The sequence below is a fragment of the Tetrao urogallus genome (assembly GCF_951394365.1).
Source record: "Tetrao urogallus genome assembly, chromosome: 1".
Classification (NCBI taxonomy): Eukaryota; Metazoa; Chordata; class Aves; order Galliformes; family Phasianidae; genus Tetrao; species Tetrao urogallus.
In genome coordinates, this window is record NC_136813.1 from 114,154,158 (window position 1) to 114,172,952 (window position 18,795).

Sequence of the window (18,795 nt, forward strand, 5' to 3'; positions counted from 1 at the left end):
GCACCAAGGCTCAAAGGTCTTCTGCAAGTGACTGAAGCTGTTGCAGATTTTTGGATAAATGGACTAGATTCCTACCAGCTTATTTAAAGCTCTGCAAATGGCTGTGTGTCTCCAGTGCAGTTCAGAAACAGAGATGGGGTGAGGTTGTAAATTGGGCACAGTGTGATGAGCTAATGACATGTGGCCGAGTGGATGGGGGTGAGGGAATTAACACAGCGTGAGTGCTGTTTTGCTTTGCTTAGCGTGCCTATTTGTTTTTCCTAGGCCGATCGTGAGGAGCAGAGCTCCCCCCCTCCTGCCTCTGGAAGGACTCCTTGCAAGTGAAGAGCACTTGCTCCCCAAGGACCAGGCCTCACTAATGACTGGGAAGCAAAGAGTACTCAGGAAAGCACTTTTATCACGGACTCCACCTCAGGAGCACCGAGAACTCGTCTTCTAAACAAAATCCTTGTGGACCCCATGTCTGCTGCAATGGATACAGAATCGACGTATTCGGGATACTCCCACTACTCAGGTCACTCCAAAAAAGCCCACAGACAAGGGTAAGAAAATATTTATTTTTGATTACTTGCTGCTTTAAGCTAGGATGTGTCCTGTGGAAAAAGAAGAAAAAAAACAAAAACGTAAGCCAGGATGTAATCAACGGGGCTACAGCTCTAGGGGCGATGCATGCCGAGAGTTCTCCAGAGGAACCCAGAGACAAGATAGGAAGCAATTATGCCATTATTTTAATGACATTCGAACTGTTGCTGGTATGCTGGGGTTGCATGTGGCTGGAAAAATTGGAGAAGCGCCATCCGAAGGAAAAAAATCACTCGACTTTGCTTTAACGTGCGAGGGATGAATAGAGTCTCTGGGGAGATGTGTCAGACTTCCTAAGCTGATACTTGCCACTTGTTTCTATTCTGATACCATTTCTTTATTGTGTAACAATAAGGCTTCCTTTCTCCCCCTCCCCATCCTCCTGACTTCTCTTTGTTGGTGGTGTTTTTTTCTAATAGAACTTAAGTGGTGCTTGAGTCCACAACAAGTCCTTTATCAGCGTTGATTGGATTTGAAGGCAGGCTTTTGTGAACTTGAATAGCAAGTCCTCTTTCTGTTTTGGTAGTTCAGTGCCATCAAAAAACCTCTTACTCTAAGACATCTAATTACTTGGAAAGTATGCTTGTTCGTCTTTTTTCGTTTCCTTTTTTCTTTTCCTTTTTTCTTCTTTTGTTTTTTTTTTTAATCTTCATCATTAGTTTTACAAGCAAAACTGGTTCCATTTATGGTCTTTGTAACTTAGAACTGAGTTGGTCCAAAATAACTTTGCATTTCATAAGCAGTTATCCCTCATGGTTGGAAAAAGAATTCTTCCATGAAATAGCTTCTTTGCTGGCAGTCCAGTTGTTGAGTAAAACATCTCGTTTGTCTTTCTTCCCTTTGTCCAATACCTTTTCCTTTAACATCACCAATCCATGCCCCAGTGTGGATTGCTCTTTGAAGTTCAGAATGCAGTGTGGAAAGATGTCTTACAGGTTTTCAAAACAGCATACCAAATTCTAGAGCCTCCTATTGCAAACAGAAGGAAGTTTCATCCTATGAAACCTTTTTTGGGATTACCACAACCCAGTGCTGGGACCCTGGTCACTCCTGGGCTTTAACCAGTGTCTGAGTACATGAGGGTCTCTGGTGCAAAGGTCACCGCCCTGTCCAGGTATGAAATGGGAGGGAAGTACTGTCAAGCAGGTTGATCAGGCTTAATTCATTTTGGGGCATTCTCATATTAGAAGCCATGAGGTCTACAAAGGTACTCTGACAGTGAGTACTGCTCTGCTGCCATTGATGTTTTTGCTCTCTTTGTGAGAAGTTAGCTGGGAATGCAAATAAACATCACCAATTGTCCTACAGTGTTGAGGTCCCAGCTGACAAGATTACAACCTGTAGGAATGAGGTTTCCTTGTGTTACCTTTGCGTGTCCCTGTGGGACACCCTATCAGAGGTGGATAGCTGTGTAGATCAATTAGTCCCAAATGGCTTTCTTAGCTGTTGAGGGAATGCAAGCTTCCCTTTTAAGCCCAGCACTGCCATTTTAAGAAGAGTTGAGATAGTAGGGATGTGCCTTTGTCCCTGTGGTGACCCTCTTCAGTAACTGACAAGTTAAACTGCCCCAGCCACAGGGCGGTGTGCTGCTTTGGACAAGGTCACTTTCTTCCTCTCCTGAAGCTTGTTCTATTGCAAATTACATCAGTGTTGATCAAGAGGTGAGCAAGCATGACTAAAACCAAATTCTTAGGGCACCTGCTGCAAGTAAATTAAAGGTTCCAAGCTGTGCTCCAGAAACTCATTAGTAACTTTCTTCTTCTCTTGCTCTATTTGGAAAAGGAGTCGGGACAGGCACAAATCACCACGAAGCAAAGATGGCAGTCGGTCGGAGAAGTCCGTCACTATCCAGACACCTCCTGCAGAACCGCTGCTCGGGAATGACGCCTCTCGAACAGAGGAGGGCCAGGTAAGGAGGCAGAGAAGTTAAATGTGGAGTTTGATTTTTGGAACAGAGCCTATGACTTTGTCTCATGTGAATAGGAAGAGGCATGTTGCTTACATGCTGTCAGTACACTACCATGACCTATGGCTACTGTTTATTCATGCATTACACTAAGGTCTCATCAGTTTTGTCTTTCCTGAGAGCATTGCTTTTGACAGCACCAGCGCTGACATGACTTACCCCTGGGGCACTGATTTGCTTCTGTTTCCAGAGAGTGTTATCTGCCAAGCTCTATAGAAACATGTGTTTCCATCATCTCACTGTGCAATATTCAGGTCAAGCCTTTCACCTGTGTGTACACTTTTGTGTTTAAACAGGATTTGCATGGGATCGTAGTGTCAAATGTTAGGGCCAGTATCCCCTAATAAGAAAAGGAGGCAAGAAGTATAAAGGTAGTGCAAAATAGCTAGGAATTTAGGGGAAAAACCCTCTAAACTCACCGAAACTAATATATCATTATTAATAAATAAGAAGAGTGCTTATTTTAGGCTGTATCTAGGATGGATCCAACACTCTCTGCGCTAGCAATTAATGTGAAGGTGCATATTCATTGGCAAAGAATGACTGATTCTGCAAGACAAAGAATTCAAGATGTTTCCTTACTTCCTGGGTTGCATTTTTGGTGTGTTTGTTTTTGGCTATGAGGCTCTAACTTCATTCTTTCAAAACAAAATTGCCAATTTTCTATTCAGGTTGCATATGGTAGCCCTTACATGTACTTCCATTTAGTATTTGTAATCAAATATTTTTTTTCAAGAGTCCCAGCTATTACTTTGAGTACATGTAAACATTCTGGAAAATTTTTAGGCCTTTGTTTTCATGCAGACCTCCTCAATGCTTTTTAAAGTCAAAGGAAATTGAATAGATACATGAGCAAGACTTTTCTCCTGGGAAGCAGAGTGCCCTGGATTGGATTCAGCAACCTTGTACCATTTGAGATTTAGACTTATATTTCCATGTAACTGCATGATTTTGATATTTGTGCCATTAAGAATGGGAGGAACTGTTTGAAGTTGTAAACTGGGACTAGAATTGCCTGTTTTCTTCTGAGCTGTAGCCTTAAGCTACTGTGGTGTTTCTGTCCCTTCTCTGTTCTGCACAGCTTCTCAGTCAATCAAAAGGATGAAATCATGCAGAGCTATTTCGTACATAAGCATAAAATACTTGAAATGCTTAGATTGTTTTACTGGAGACATGGGCAAAAAGGAAAATGAGGCATGATTATACTCCTTTCAGGACATCTTACGGTACAGGTATCTCTTCTCTGCTTTGATGAGGAGTGACTCAAAAAACCCTTAGATTACTTTGAGTTACTGTCTGTTTGTGGTTGGTCTATCTCAAAACCCTACTCCTGTAGGCAGGGAGGTGTTGAAGTGCATTGGAAGTTAAAATACCAAAGTTGTTCACAGCAGTCTTGCTGCTTCTGTCCGCTGCTCTCCCAAAGGTTCTTGAAGACTCTCTCCTGTAGCTTTTATAGAGGTGAATAATGCTTTATATTCAAGTGGTAAGTAGGAAACCCCTAGTCTTACGTTCCTGCAGCACTCATGTCTATAAGTATTGTGTCTTGTGTATAAAATGATGTCTGTTTCTTTAAAACAAAGTGCTTAGCTCAGCATATGTAATTGCCAAAGTCTGGGAGAAGGTGTAAATCCTATATATGACCGAAGCTGCAGAAAGAAAGATTTGGGAGGGTGAGAGCAAAAGCAAAATATGCACTTCTGAATGAGCCTTGAGCTACAAAGGTGTTGGGTGCCAAGCAGCAAAACATGTGCATTGACGTTGTTTGGTACCTATTTGTGAGAAGTACCAGGAGTCTTCTCAGGTATGAGTCACTTCAGCAGCAACTGTGAGTCAAATCCCAAACCCACGTCTGTCAGTACAGCTCTTTGGCTGTGCCAGTACCAAGAAGTAGCAATTGAAGGCATCATGGGGTGGAAGTATTAGCCTGCAGAAGTCCTTTGAAATTAGCAGGGAAAGAAATTAGGCTTTCTGAATGCCTTTTGCAATCTGAAGCTTGATTATATTTACAGTATAGTAAGTTTAAAGCATCATACCAGAAAATATTTTCAATGGCTACGTGTGATTTTTTTCAAATTTAACTTTTATTCAAATATATTAGCCACTGAGGACAATGCTACTGTAGAGGAGAATAAAAGAAAAGGTAGAATAACTTGCTAGAAGTGTAATTGCTTCTCTTACAGATGGAAAAACAATGTGTGAACTTGTTTATGATTGTGTAATGACTGCCGTTGGCTTGAAACGCTGAAATGGACTTTTCCCTTCCAGGTGATTCTGTGATGCACTTGCACTACAGCCCACTACATGGGCCTGCAGAGTGCTAGTCCTTGTTTTCTGTGTAGGACCTGATGATTACTACAGTTTCCAAGAGTTATGTTGTATTATTAGTACTTAAGTACTAATTGTGTGTGATTACACACATAGGTGTACTGGAAAAAGAATTTCTGAGATATATTGAGTGGCAAAGAAAGTTGAGCTACCTGCTCTACAGTTACGTGTTTTTACCACTCAGCATTTATAGACACTGATTTGGGCTGAATCTTATTAATTTTCAGGGTTGATCCTTCAATATTTTGAAGGTGTTGCTTTTACGTAGAAGATTTAAGACAGCTTTTTCCAGGCAAGAAAAATAGAAGACCTGGAAGAAATAACCCAATTGTTTTACTGTTGTTGTTGTTTCTCTCTTCCTCTCATAGGATGACAACTGGGGTGAGACCACAACAGCAATCACAGGTACCTCTGAGCACAGCATTTCCCAGGAGGACATAGCCAGGATCAGTAAGGATCTGGAGGACAGCGTTGAGTTGGACTGCAAACGTTACCTTGGTTTAACAGTGGCAGCTGTTCTCGGACTCCTCGTCTTCCTTACCCCCATCGCCTTCATTCTGTTGCCCCAGATCTTGTGGCGGGATGATCTGGAGCCGTGTGGTACTGTCTGTGAGGGACTGTTCATCTCTGTGGCATTTAAACTCCTCATTCTTCTGATTGGGACCTGGGCTCTGTTTTTCCGCCAGCCCAAGGCAGACATACCAAGGGTGTTTGTGTTCCGGGCCCTCTTGTTGGTCCTCATCTTCCTGTTTGTGTTTTCCTACTGGCTTTTTTATGGCGTTCGCATCTTGGACTCAAAGGACACCAACTACCAAGGAATAGTGCAGTATGCAGTGTCTCTGGTGGATGCACTGCTCTTCATTCACTACCTGGCCATTGTCCTGCTAGAGCTACGGCAGCTGCAGCCCATGTTTACTGTCAAGGTTGTTCGTTCAACAGATGGAGAATCGCGATACTACAGCTTGGGGCACTTGAGGTAGGTACAAGCCACTGGAGTCCAGTGGTGTAGATAAACGTGGCTGTGCCACAGCAGGAAGCACCAACTGCACTTGTTTATATGGTGTCATTTGTTTCTGAATTTTCCCCCAGAGGAATCCTAGTCCCTTAGGTGCTACCAAATTGGATTGGGCTGTCCTTGCTTCAGAAACCTGAATAAACATCCCTTGAGTCAGAGAATGAAAAGAGCTGATAGCTCAACATTAAGCTGGTCACTAGGCTAAGCCCAGTGAGGTGCTTATTTAAAGGCCTTCTCGGCCTCCTTGCTGGAGTAGAGAGGAGAGGCTTCTTCATGTAGCTGAGGGTTGTTTGTGCTCTGTGGTTGCATGGACCGGATGCCCTCTGACAGCGCATCAGAACATCACTCTTCAGAGCCTCCTGACTGGCCAGCAGGTTCCTTGCATTCACGTGGCAGGGGCTGAAGGAAATAAGTAAGAAAAGGTTCAGCAACTTAATGTGCTAAAATGCAGAACACATCTTGTCTGTCCTCCCCTGTGCAGCCAGGACTTGTGGAAGAAACCTGAATAAACATTCCTTGCGTTAGACTTAGCACTGCCATTCAGATCCTGAGTGAGGTGTTGGTGACTGGTTGAAATGTTTGCTTTCAGGTGTTGGAGCTCTGGCACCTGCTTTTGTGACAAGCAGGGGCTCCCTTGAAGGGTGAGGCATGAAGCTACACTATGGGATGCTTTCAGTGGCCTGCAACTCCCCTTCTTTTCTGAGGTCAGCAGCTCAGAAAAGTCAGCTGACTTTGTTTTTGCACTGGCTTGCAGGGAGACTTCTTCTGAAGCAGCCTTAGTGCAGCCACAACTTTCCAGCAGCTTGAACACTGAAGAACAAAATTTTTAATGAGTACTGGGACTCATGTAGATACAGGCTGTTTGTTTGTTTGTGCTTTTTTTTTTTTCTTGTGGTACTGCACCTGGTTTGGTCCTGATTCATGATGCTACCTGCTCTTTTTGTCATTGTTGTTGACCAGTTTGATGGGTCAGATGCATCTAGGAGTGTTTGAGGGCAGTCTGCAGGTATTACGCATGCTTGCTTCAGCCTTTCTCCTGGGGTTAATGCTTCTCTCCACAGAGATACAAGAAAGAATGAGTATCTGTCTCCTTAGTTCCTGTGTCATGTAAAGATGTCTAGAAATTTCTTCATTCCTGTGCCCTATCAGCTCTGAAGCTGATTCCCCAGACTGTATGTGTGCTCAAATATCTGCTCCACTTATCTTGTCCAGACCCCTATGGCATGCATATTTATTGCAGATGGAGAGATTAGTGTCTGCTGGTTTAAGTGGATGTAGGAACAGTCTCCAGTTATTAGCTTAGCAATGGAATTGCTTTGAAGCAGATTTAGTGGTTGAAGCTCAAGTCTGGGAGTTGACTCCTGGATGCTGATCCTGGCTTAACAGAAAGGCCTGTGGTTTCCTATGTGAACCAGGTCTGGACACTACTAATTCTCCTTCGTAAAATGTGAGGCAGAGTCCCTTTTTTGTAATAGAAGCACTCCATTTGCTTTACCCAAAGGTCAGCTTTGGAGTTTAAAAAACAGCAATCTCTGCTGATTTTCTTTTTTCATTTATTTATTTATTTTAAAACTTGCAAATTCCTCTGTGGTAGGTGGCAGATCCAGGGCATCTTTTTAATCTAAAAGTGGTGGGAAATGGAGGGAGCTATCAAAGAGCTCCCTTGTACTGTGGCTTTGTGCCTTGAGAATGCCATGACAATTCTCACAATTCTCAGAAGTGAATTGTGCACAGAGCCTTCAGTATTTGTGTGTGTATGCCTATGTATAAACACCAAGTGCAGGTTTGGCTTGAGGGTTTGCACGGTAGTTGACTGTTGATTTGTGTTCAGAGGAATTAAGATCTTCCTTCTGCCAAAGTCTACCTGTCTGTCTTTAACCATGTGTAGTGGAAATGCTATTTCATGGTATGAACCAGCAATTGAGTACCTGGTAGGCAGGCAGGGCCAACTCAGGGAACTCAGGCGCATGCGGTGCACCTGAGTGACCAAAAGGGATGGAGCCAGGATCCATCCCTTCCCAGACCTCAGCTAACAGTTGACAGTGGAGGTGAGGGATCTCATCTGGAGATCCCTGCTTATCTGAGGACCTTACAGACCGTCCAAAGGTAAGCAATTTCATATTTCCGTGCCTACTGCTATCACATCTAAGCAGATCCTCACTTGCTGTAGCCTAAGACCTCTGCTTTCTATCACATCACACCATACGGGTAACTGTGACTTTGTAGACAAAGAATTTGCTTGAGAATCCAGGCCTTAATAGCACTAGCATTAGAAACAGCGTTCTCTTTGCAGCAGTTTTCTCTTTACAGAAAGGTTTTGGAATGCCTTAGGTGATGCGAGGGCAGCAAGGACTAGTAAAATCTGTGATGTATGAAAAAATTAATAATTTCTCATTTGTTGGCAAGCTGCTTGCAGTTTTGTTTGGCACACTGAATCCAAACTATGCAAAACGTAGATGCTTCAGCAGCATCTTGTGTTAGAGAGGAGAGTCTTGCCAAGCATGTTTAAGAATGGGAAGCTAGTGCTGCTTTTTCCTGAGTTTCTGGCAGCTGTGTAACATGTTTTTGAGCCTGTTTTTAACATCCTTGCTAATGTAGAGGTAAGACTTTGGGAAAGAGGGAAGATCTGATTAGAAGCCAAGTGTCTCACAGACAAGGAAGAGCACATTCATCTCTCTCTTTTGCAGAATGCAAGAGAGGAGAGTTATTTGTGTGCAGATGGCACAAGCAGCTGGACTTTATATGGAGCATGACCCCAGTATGATAAGCACTGTAAGAAATGATTGAAATTCCTGTTTCCATCTTCTAACAGCTTAGGATAGCAAGGTGTTCGTGCAGAACAAGAGAAATTTGGCAACTGAAACACCCTTGTAGCATAATCTTGTAAAGTGTCCGTGAAGTCTCTTACGTGCTTGTCCATGAAATGTCATAGACGGCTGCTTTCTACATCTGGCTGGTTTACTCTACTGCAATGCAAGGTCTGATGGTTGAGATGCACCAAGGCAGTATGTTTAGGAGGACTGAAGAAGCAGCCGTGTGGGTGTACTGGAGAGATAGTCATGGCTATGATGGAGTGTGTGTATGCTGCTTGTTGCTGCCAGTGGGCTCCTTCTGTTTACTCTTGTGTATGCTTGCCTCATCCCAACCCTTTTAAAGGGGTCATATATAGGTTGTGGCCTGCTGCCTGCAAGGAGGAAGCATGCTTCAGCAGGCGTAGTAATCTGATTGCCTTCTGAAATCAAAATGTTGCCTTGGTCTGTTCTTTAATCCTCTTTGTGCATCCAAGCATCTCAGAGTCTTGGTCCATAGAGTTTTCCATCCTCAGCAGTCCAACGGGCTCCAGAGGCTGGTACTGAGAAGACTCTTGGGACATCTTGTGCAGTTTTGCATGGTTGAGTAGTCCTGAATTGTTTCCCTGGCAAAAACTGTTGGTGCCTTTTCAGTCAAAGGTGCAGGCTTTCAAATTCTGCCTCTTCTCTGTGTCAGAGAGCCTCTAAATGTGAAGAAACTGGGAGAGAAAGGAAGAAAACAACAGCTTAGCTGCTCTTTTGTAAAACTATGGTTTTTGCTAGGTAGAGTATAGACTGAATTTTCCACCCTCCTTGGCTCCAACTGCAGTTAAGAAGTTGAATATGCTGAGTTTGATGTTCCATTCCATCCCTGAGGGCCCTGGGTCCAGGAGGGTAAGCATATTTGGGAGTAGTTCCCCTAACTCATATTGTAATTAACCTATTAATAGACTGGCTTGGTCCCACCTCCAGCGCTTTGGCTACAGCTTTTCTTTTGGGAGACTTTAGCTGCCAAAATGAGCATTCCCTTTGGCAGTGACTCAGGGTTTGGTGAGGGGAGGTAAAAATTAAATTGGAGTCCCTGTGAACTGAGTGCCAAGTCTCAACTTACTGACTGCTCTGCTGCTCCTAGTAGGAGGGGTTGCCATGTGAGGGAAGTGCTTTATGGGGGTATGGATGGACAAAGAGGTGGGCAGAGAGAGCAGATATGGGAAAGTAAAGCCTTGGAAGATGAAGGAGAGATGGGGTGGGGATGCTGGTGAGAATTTTGGAAGCAAGAACAAAAGAAACAAAGGTAGGGAAGAGTAACAGTAGATAACTTTCCTGTTGAAAGGCTGATTGCTTTGCTGTTGTTGGGACCTGGATGACATCTGTCATCCATAATTCAGTTCCTTCTGGATGGCTCAAAAATAATGTAGATAGGGTGTTGCTGGAGAAAACCCTCCTCTTCACGTTCAAGTGCTGGATGCAGTCCTTTTCTCTCCAGTAAATAGTCTTTCCCCACCCTAGAGTTTTGCTGGTCTAGACAACTCAGGAAAGTGAATTACTTCAAACATGCATGGTAATTATTGATCCTACACATAGACAGAATGTGGCTCTGTTGTAGTTTTTGTTTTCTGAGGTTAGAAATGTCTGTGAGTGGGTTTTTCTCCTCCCTGCAGTATTAATATGAAGAGCATGGCCATGATAGTTTGTTCTGAACTGACAAGAAGGGAGGTTGGTTATGAGCCTTCCATACAGCTTGAGTCAGGACACAGCTTTTGCAGGCTGGTATGAGCTGGTTGATGTTCCTTCCATATAATCAAAAGAAGCTTAGCACTGAGAAGTAGTAGAAAATGTCTGCTAGAGTGTTGTTCGTCCTTGTGTTTACCATCTGTATTTGAATGACTATTTGCTGAGTTGCGGTTTGAAAATACAAGAAGAGAGCAGATGCTTCCTTGAAACAGGTGTATGTCTCTGAAGAGCCTGCACCTTCCCTGCAGGATTTAACCGTATCTTATTGAGAAATCTTGTGGCTTGTACAGGCTCACAAAACAAAATAGATGCATAAGTGTTTTTTGGACGGAGAGTCTGTCTCTTGGCTGAACTGAGGCAGAGGAGCAGCTGTTCCATAGGTGGTGCTTGAACCCTTATGTTCAGTACAAAACAAAGCTGAAAAGAGAATTGTGTGGTGGAAACTGATGCTTCTTTTGATCTAAGGTTGGCATTCTTGTATCTGTTGAACCTACTGATTACAAAAGTGATTTCTAGGCTCAGTATTTACAGATCTAACAGATCTGTGTGTGCATCCCTTTGTGCTACCAGGGCAGTTTTCCCTAGTAAGGTAGTATATAGGGAATTAAGGTCTGGGAAGAAACTTCTTCATGCAGCAATTCACTTTTGCGCATCTTATTTTGCAGGAGCTAGGTGTTGTCCCCCTTATCAAGGGTGAAATTCTTCTCATTAGTAAAACCTGGTCAGCATTTCAGCTGTATAGAGAGCACTTTCCTGGAGTTGTATCAGTGCTTCTCTTGCGGTTGTACTGTCCTAAATCTCTTTACCTTCTAGAAGGAAGGAAAGTTTCCATTACATCTTTTGTTTCTGTTTTTTTTTTGGGATGGATTAATGTATCAGCTTAACCATGCGCTAAGGAGGCTGGATGGCATCCTGCCTGAGGCAAAAGCTGCTAAAACCCTGTTGCATTCTGGTGAAGAAGCTTCCTAATGTGCATCTCATTAAATTGATCATTCTGATTGTGATTGATCCCATGGACTTGCAGGTTATTTCTGTTTCCAGCTGGGTGGTCAAAAGTATGACTGCAAAGCAGTGCCGTGTCTGCTGTGATAAAACTAGCTGGACACTGTCTGGGCTTACACACTCCTTCCTTCCACCCTGCCCATGGTTTGCTGGACCTGCCTTCCCAGGGACTGGAGGAATTACTCTAACTAGCCCTCGTTTCTCTTTCAACCCTTGCCGTTATCGATAGTGATAAACACTATGATGAGAGATTGAGGTGAATTTGTATCTTGTTCTGTAACAAAACATCTGATTAACTGTGCCACTGCCTTGATTACAGGAGCTCCCTACAGCAGCGTGTTACACAAATGAGCTACTTTGCAAAACAGTTCTGTCACCAGAGCCTCTAGCCCAGGCATGTCCAACCTGCAGCCTGTGGGCCATGTGCAGCCTTGGCCCAGATCGTAGTGCAGCGCATCCCTTCCCTGCACCATCATGGCAGCAGTTCTTCCCGCCAAGCTGCTCAGCCTGGCCCCTCCGCTCCAACCACACACTGGTGCATTGAAGCAGACTGATGTGTTAGTTTCATACAAACAGGGTCAAATATCCTACGTTTTTGTTGCTCTTTTGTGAGTGTTTTAATTTTAAAAAAGCATTAACAAAAGTTATTTAAATTGTTACTTATATACATTAATTATATATTAAATGAGAGGGGCTCTGAAAAAAATGCCTGATATGTTGTTATGTTGACCCACAACATCAGAGGTGGATGTTGGTGGTATGGCAGTAGAGGTTCCCACCAATATTCCCTTGCATGTTGTTGCTGTGTGACAGATGGCAGCAGAGGGACAGTCTGTCAGAATGGCATCTGACATGGGAGTGCACATGAAGCAAAGGGGTGTCATTGAATTCCTCCATGGGGAAAAATGGCCCCCAGTGACATTCATTGATGCTTGCTGAACATTTATGGAGACCAAGCAGTGGATGTGAGTGCAGTGGTGGTGAGTGGTAGGTGTCAGTACTGGGGCACCTCCACTGTGCAGATTGTTATGAATGTGGCTGCAGGCTCTTGTTCATTGCTGGTGAAAATGCGTAGCTAATGATTGTGACTGTGTTGAAAAATAGTATTTTGAGGCTGAGAACTTGCTCTATTAAATTGCGTTATTGTGTTCTTTTATCGGTTGTAGTTTCCGTGGAAATAATTACAAGGCATTACTTTCTGTCCTGCCTTCATAGATGTAACTCAAGACGGTTCCTCTTCACTCAGTATGGCCCAGGCAAACCAAAGGATTGGACATCCACGCTCTCTAGCTAGTGTGAAATCAGCCTCCTTTCTCAGTACATTTTCTCAGTCCTGAATTCCACGCAAAGCACCCTGATGAGCAGTTGTTTGAGTGTCTCTCTCCTCCCCTTTCACCCAGCCAGATGAGCACCAGCCTTAAGTACTCTCTCCTCCCAAGAAGTTCTCGCTAAATGGGCGTTAATTGCATCCTCAAGTGTGAAGTTACTGAAGAAACCTAACTATGCTCCAGAGCGGCTTCTTTAGGGCTGACAAAGAGAGGTGTCAGACATGACCTCCAAGCCGGTGTCCCTAGCAGCATTTCACATAACTGGGTGTTTACAACCACTTCTTTATGGGTTTTAGCCCAGCCTTTTTTCTCCAAAGCTGGGCTGAATCTCTACACTTCCATTCCTGGGCTTGAGGAACTTGCCTTCAGGGAGAATGGTGCCACCAAGAGCGAATTGCCTGTTTGCTGTTTGCTGTTACTGTGAGGGTACTGGTGGAACTGCAGAAGCAAATTTTCCCTCAGTCTCTGCAATACTGCCTGCTGTTCCCTGCTGAGCAGATGGAAGCCTGCTTTGATGCTGGGGATGAGTTATAGCAGTGGTGCCTCTGTTTTATGAGGGTCTGTCTGATGGTGTGTGGGGTGTGTTGCCAGAGATCGGCGAGGACTTCTTACTTGGGTCAGAGTAACACCTCATTAAAAGGATGTTTATTTGTGACAGTAGTGAACAGCAGGCTCCAATAGTGCCAGATGCTTCTCATTAGATATGGGGTTGGAAATCTGGAATAGACCGTCAGTATCTCTGACTGTGTGCACTGCTCATCTGGGAACTTCTGATGTGGTGAAGTCTGATAGGGCTCTGTTTTTCTTGAAAGGACCATGCTTTCCTAGCCTCTTGTCTCTGTGTACACTTTTCAGAAGGCTTTATATATAGCTTTACACATAGAGCTGTTCTTAACGTTGATAAAGATGACAGCTCAAGAGACTGAAGGGCCCACAGTCATCTTGCCTGTCCTTCTCTTCTTGTTTGATCTTGGCTGCCTTGCTTGCTTTTCTGTGCATCCCTCCACTGTGCGTGTGGGGAGCATTATGTGAGGTGCTGCAGTAATACAGAGTTGTATTTCACAAGCCCCAGGTGTGCCAATAAAATAACAACATAAACACAAACCCTCGCAAACTCCTGGGCTGTGCTTTTCAGGACAAACCAATCTGCGTTTACACTACCCGTGCACGCAAGCTGTGCTGCATCTTTCTCCAAGAAGAGTTTGGAGTTGGGCACGGTGAACTACAGCCTACGTAAGGATTGTGTTCTGTTCCTGTGAATGCACCAAGCAGCAGTGGCTGGTAGCTCGGGGTGATTGCTACACCCTGGAGTGCTCTCACATTTTTTGAATAGTTAATACTTTAAAAAGTTTACGAGCATACTTGTAAGCAGAGGGCCCGCAGTCAATTATTAATTCCCCTGGCCAGTACAGCCAGTACAGTAGTACAATATGAGTTGCTGTAATGGGGAGTTGCTGGGTTTGTCCTTTCTGAAAGGGGTGGTGAGGAGGAAATGCCACTGGTTTCATCTGCGGGGACTTTTTTTTTTTGTTGTTGGTTTGTCTTTCTAAACAACCAGCATCCAGCAGTACAACAGCAGGCTCTCCAGTCTGCCCTGTACTTAAGGTATTTGCCATGTAATTTCTTTCCCCCTGCTGTCTCTGCCCTCCAAGTCGCCGGTGTGTACCACCCACAGAGACAGATGGTCTCTCTAAGCTGCTGAACAAATTTTGTGGCCATGAAGATGCTTTTATCTTCAAATGCTGAAGAAAAAAATAAGAATCCTCCCCCACAATCTTCAACAGCCAGTTTTTGTGGTGAATGGTGAAATACAAGTATTCTGCAAAGGAGTATGTCCTTAGGGGGAAAGGAGGAGGCATCATTGAGTTTCAAGTGTAAGAAATTAAGAATTTACAGTTCTCATACAGCAGAAACCAAATAACGTTTAAGAAAACTGGAAACTACCTACCCTGAAGGAATAGGGAAGAGTTAATAAGGAGTTGGGTGGTAACTGAAGATTTTTTGGCCACAAATCTGAGGGCAATATTTTCACTTATAGCTTCATTCCCCTCCCAGCAGTCAGCCGTTTAAGTGTATCTCTACGCTTAAATTTTATTGCACCATATAGATCAAGTTGAGTCTTTGGCTGAAGCTTTTGGGAGAGCCATTCTGGCAGACAGGCTCCTGTCATGTAAGGAAGGAGCTTCACTGCAACGTGAAGGCTGCTGGCTGGTTTGTGTTCCCTAAAAGTCAAAGGTTAGTGAAGGGTAATGTGCATCCTTTTTGGGTCTGGGTTGGAGATGCTCAGCCTGAAAGCGCGGATCATGTTCCCACAGCCTCAGCAGCATTTGCAGAATCTCTCGGTGCTGCTGGCTTTAAAATGAGAAGCTTTGCTTGGGCACAGCTGTGGGTTGGATCAGGCGCTCCTTTATGTGTAGGGCTTTGCTGGTGTCCGGGCAGGCCTCTCCATCTAACCTTAAAGTCCCACTGCTATGCTAGTTTTGCTGCCAAAGAACCTTTGAATGCTTTCTTTCTGTTCTTTCCTTGGAATTTAAATTGCATTTCTTAGCTTTCATTAAAAAGAAAGAAAGAAAAAAAAAGTACTTTGTAACTATTAATGTAACTTGAAGAGTTCCTGTATAGTGTATGCAAGATGTCTGTAAGCTCTGGGCTTTCATGTCATATGGTCAAGTTTTAAATTATCTTCTGAAAATGTGTCTCTTACAAACTTCTTGCTGTACGTGATGGTTCCTGCATTCTTAATTATCTTTTTAGAGGCTCAGGCTCTAGCATATATGTGTATGGCAAGAGGAGACACATCACTGCTGCAGATACATCGGTACCAGGGACTGGAAGCAGTAATCTTAGGATGCTTTGTGCGGTTGCTGCAAGGTTTCTGGGTGCTCTAGGAGTGGGCACTCTGTGTCTGCATGTAGTGACTATTCCAGTGTTGAGGCAGAGGGAGTTCTTGGTATTATTGCCAGCTTATCTATTCAGAAGGTGATGCTTCACTTCTGCTGATTTTTTAAAATGCACAAACAGCTAGGGACCAGGACCACATCCCCCTGTGCCTTAGGACTTATTCTAAACTCCTACAGTCCTAAGAGCAACTTCATGTGTGTACACACTTTTAAAAGAGGTCAAGCTTCCCTCAAACACTTTATCTATGTTTTTCAAAGATGAACTGTGAACTCAACAGCTGATGCTATTACCTAATACAGCCTGATGGGTGTGAAGAGGAAAGAGGAGATAATTACTTTTCTTTTTTTAAAACCGTAGTTATGTTTTGTGCTAAAATTATATTTGAATGAAATGAAGGTTTAAGAATTCGGGGGAGTTCTGCATATGGTGGATTTTTTTGTTTATTAAAAGACAAACTCTGGCTTACAGTTTCTGAGGTAAGAGCACAGTGGAGAAGCTCATGCAAACAGAGTTTGGTACTGGCAGTTCTGTGCTAGATTACTTATGAATATCAAATAACACATTTCACCCTTCTGTTGAATAAATATTAGGATGAGAGACACCTTAAATTGTGCCAGGGGAGGTTCAGGTTGGATATTAGGAAAAATGTCTGCTCAGAGCGGTGAGGCACTGGCCCTGCTGCCCAGGGAGGTGGTGCAGTCACCGTCCCTGGAGGTGTTCAAGAAACATGTAGATGTGGCATTGAGGGATGTGGCTTAGTGGGCAGGGTAGGGATGGATTGATGGTTAGGCTAGATGATCTGAGGGGTCTTTTCCAACCTTAATGATTCTATGAAATGCTTGATCATAGTTTCATATCGTTGCTTAAACTGATGCTGCTGCAAGAAATTGTCCTGTCAAGCGTCTGATTCTCCCTTTGCCTTCCCAAAGAAACCCTACCTAGTTGCACAGCAAGCTGAATGGCTGAGCTGGTATTTATACCTCTGTGTTATTTGTATGGCTCTGTAGTTTGTGTTTGTGGATGGGTCATTTAGTCCAGCTCAACTTCTTCAGTCTTCTTAATTATCCTGGTGCCAAAGGTGTGCAAAGACTTGAGTTGGTGGAAGTTATGAGATGGGGCAGAGGAGAGCTGTTGGGATTGTGTTCTCTACATTTAAACTCTTAAGATCAACTTCAGCAGTGTCTGTAGATTGCTCACCAGCCTTTGTAGAATTGGGTATGGACAAGGGGAGCTACTTGAGCTGCAGCTGGAGAAGCCAGTAGCCATTCTGTATCTCTGTTTATTGGGTATCCTAACCCATATCAGTGCTACTATGCAGGGACAGCTCAGCAGCAGCTTCCTCTAGTCATCTTTTCACTGAAGTTGTCCTCCCACACTCCTTTCTCTCTACCCTCCTTCCCAACCTTACAGTTTGATCAATAGATAAAGGAAGCCTTTCACTTCACAGCTTTGGTTTTGCGTTGATGTGAGCAGCCAGTAGCTGTTTCTCTTTTTCCCCTAAATAAGCAAGTCTGTATTCTCACTAGCTCCCTTGAGGACATCCCACCGCTCTGCAAAACTGTGGCATGGAAACCGGCTGCTTGTTGTGTTGGCAGCATGCTCAGAAAAACCAATTCTCAGCTGGAGCTGTGATCCCTGTGCTGCTGTTGTCAGGATCCAATTCAGCCACCGTTAGCATCTGAGGGCATGGAATTGGGTTTGAGACGCAAAGGTAGTGCCTTCATCCATCTGAATGCCCTTCATCTGATCAAAGGGGATGGAAGAATCCAGCTTGAGAGTTGTTGGTGTCTTAAAAAGGGCAGCCTGAACTCTGCTGTTGTCTGTGGGCTATACCGTGTGGTTTTGCATGTTGAGGGAGTGCTTGAAGCCCCCCAGGCACACCGTTCTCCCTTCGCAGAGACCTTAGCAAGGAGGATGAGAGTGGTTTGCCTTGCAGCCCACATTCCTGGCAGCTGGCTGCTGTGGGAGGAGCTCAGCCCTTCACAAGGTGCCCTTTCACATGTGGCCTTGCAGGCCCTCTTGACGCAAGCTCAAGGCCGGGCTGAGGTAAGCACTGCAACTTACCTTTGCCACATACTGACAGATTGCCCTTTGCTCTTCTGTAAGGGGCCTAGAAGGACAGACCTCCTGGTTATCTGAGCTGACCCCACGCCATCAGGCATCCTAAAATTGCAGGCAGTGAACCCCAGCACGATTTTGGACTCATCAAGGTCCTCAGTCTTTCCTTTTTCATGGAAAAAGTGTTTGCTGCATCCCATTGGAGGCTGCTCTTGTGCTTTAGGCCCTCCTTTGTTTCTAAAACCCGTGTAAGGTTTTTGCAGCTTATCTTTTATGTTCACTGAATGTCAAAACAGGGCTAACAGGTATCCTTGTGACTGTGCCTTCCTTGTCACTGTGTCCTGTGACGTGCTTGCTGTGTTACCGAGGAAAGGAAGAGGTGTAGTGCTAGTGCTCTTACCCCAGCACAGTGTCTTGCTTTTCCCAGTAAACCATCTTACTGGACCTTTTGAAACTTGCCAGTAAAGGTGACTGGGGAAAAATGCTTGTGTTCTAAAGACCAATTAACGTGCTGAAATATCAGGCTAGAAAGCCTCTGAGAAGGAGATTGCAGTGGGAGCATGCATGCCTGTGGGTTTACTGGGTTTTTATAGCTGCTTGCTCAAACTTAGCACTCTGTACTTCTGTAGCAGCATCTTCTGAGCATTGGCCTGGGAATACTTTTATAGGGCTCTTTAGGGAGGTATTAAATAAGGAGCTTGTTTGGGTCATATCATTTAAAGGAGCAGACTCTTTTTCTAAAAAGTTTGATCATGCCCTTCTATAAAAGGCTATGTTTTAAAAATTCCCGTTTCCATGCTCACAGCTTCTTTTCCGAATAAAAAGGTTACAACATAAGAGCAGGATTTGTAGTAGACTGGCAGTGGTCCTTTCCTTTTTCCTTTGTGCTGGATGGTTTGGCTGGGCTGCTGATGAAGAGGGGAAAGAAAAAACAACCCCAAAAAGCCCCACGAAGAAAACAACAACTTGCTGTCCTGCTCTCATCCAGGTGGAAGGCTGTGGGACAAGCTCTCTGTGCTGTGTTTATGCTTGCGTGCACTCTACACAAACTGGCTGTTTGCTCACATCTAAAACAAACTGTGTCCTGGTAGCTCC

The 18,795-nt window shown here is 44.1% G+C and overlaps 1 protein-coding gene across 1 annotated transcript in view; it reads left to right on the top strand.

Annotated features, from left to right (window-relative positions):
* Positions 1–459: 459 nt before the first annotated feature.
* The window catches only part of VANGL1 (VANGL planar cell polarity protein 1), a gene marked incomplete at both ends in the record, with an annotated part of 29,497 nt that continues 11,161 nt past the window's right edge, over positions 460–18,795 (top strand). Inside the window, 3 exons of the mRNA XM_079538320.1 lie at positions 460–542; positions 2,365–2,491; positions 5,242–5,849. Of these exons, the coding sequence (XP_079394446.1) occupies positions 460–542; positions 2,365–2,491; positions 5,242–5,849 (818 nt within the window). The remainder of the gene's footprint in view (positions 543–2,364; positions 2,492–5,241; positions 5,850–18,795) is intronic.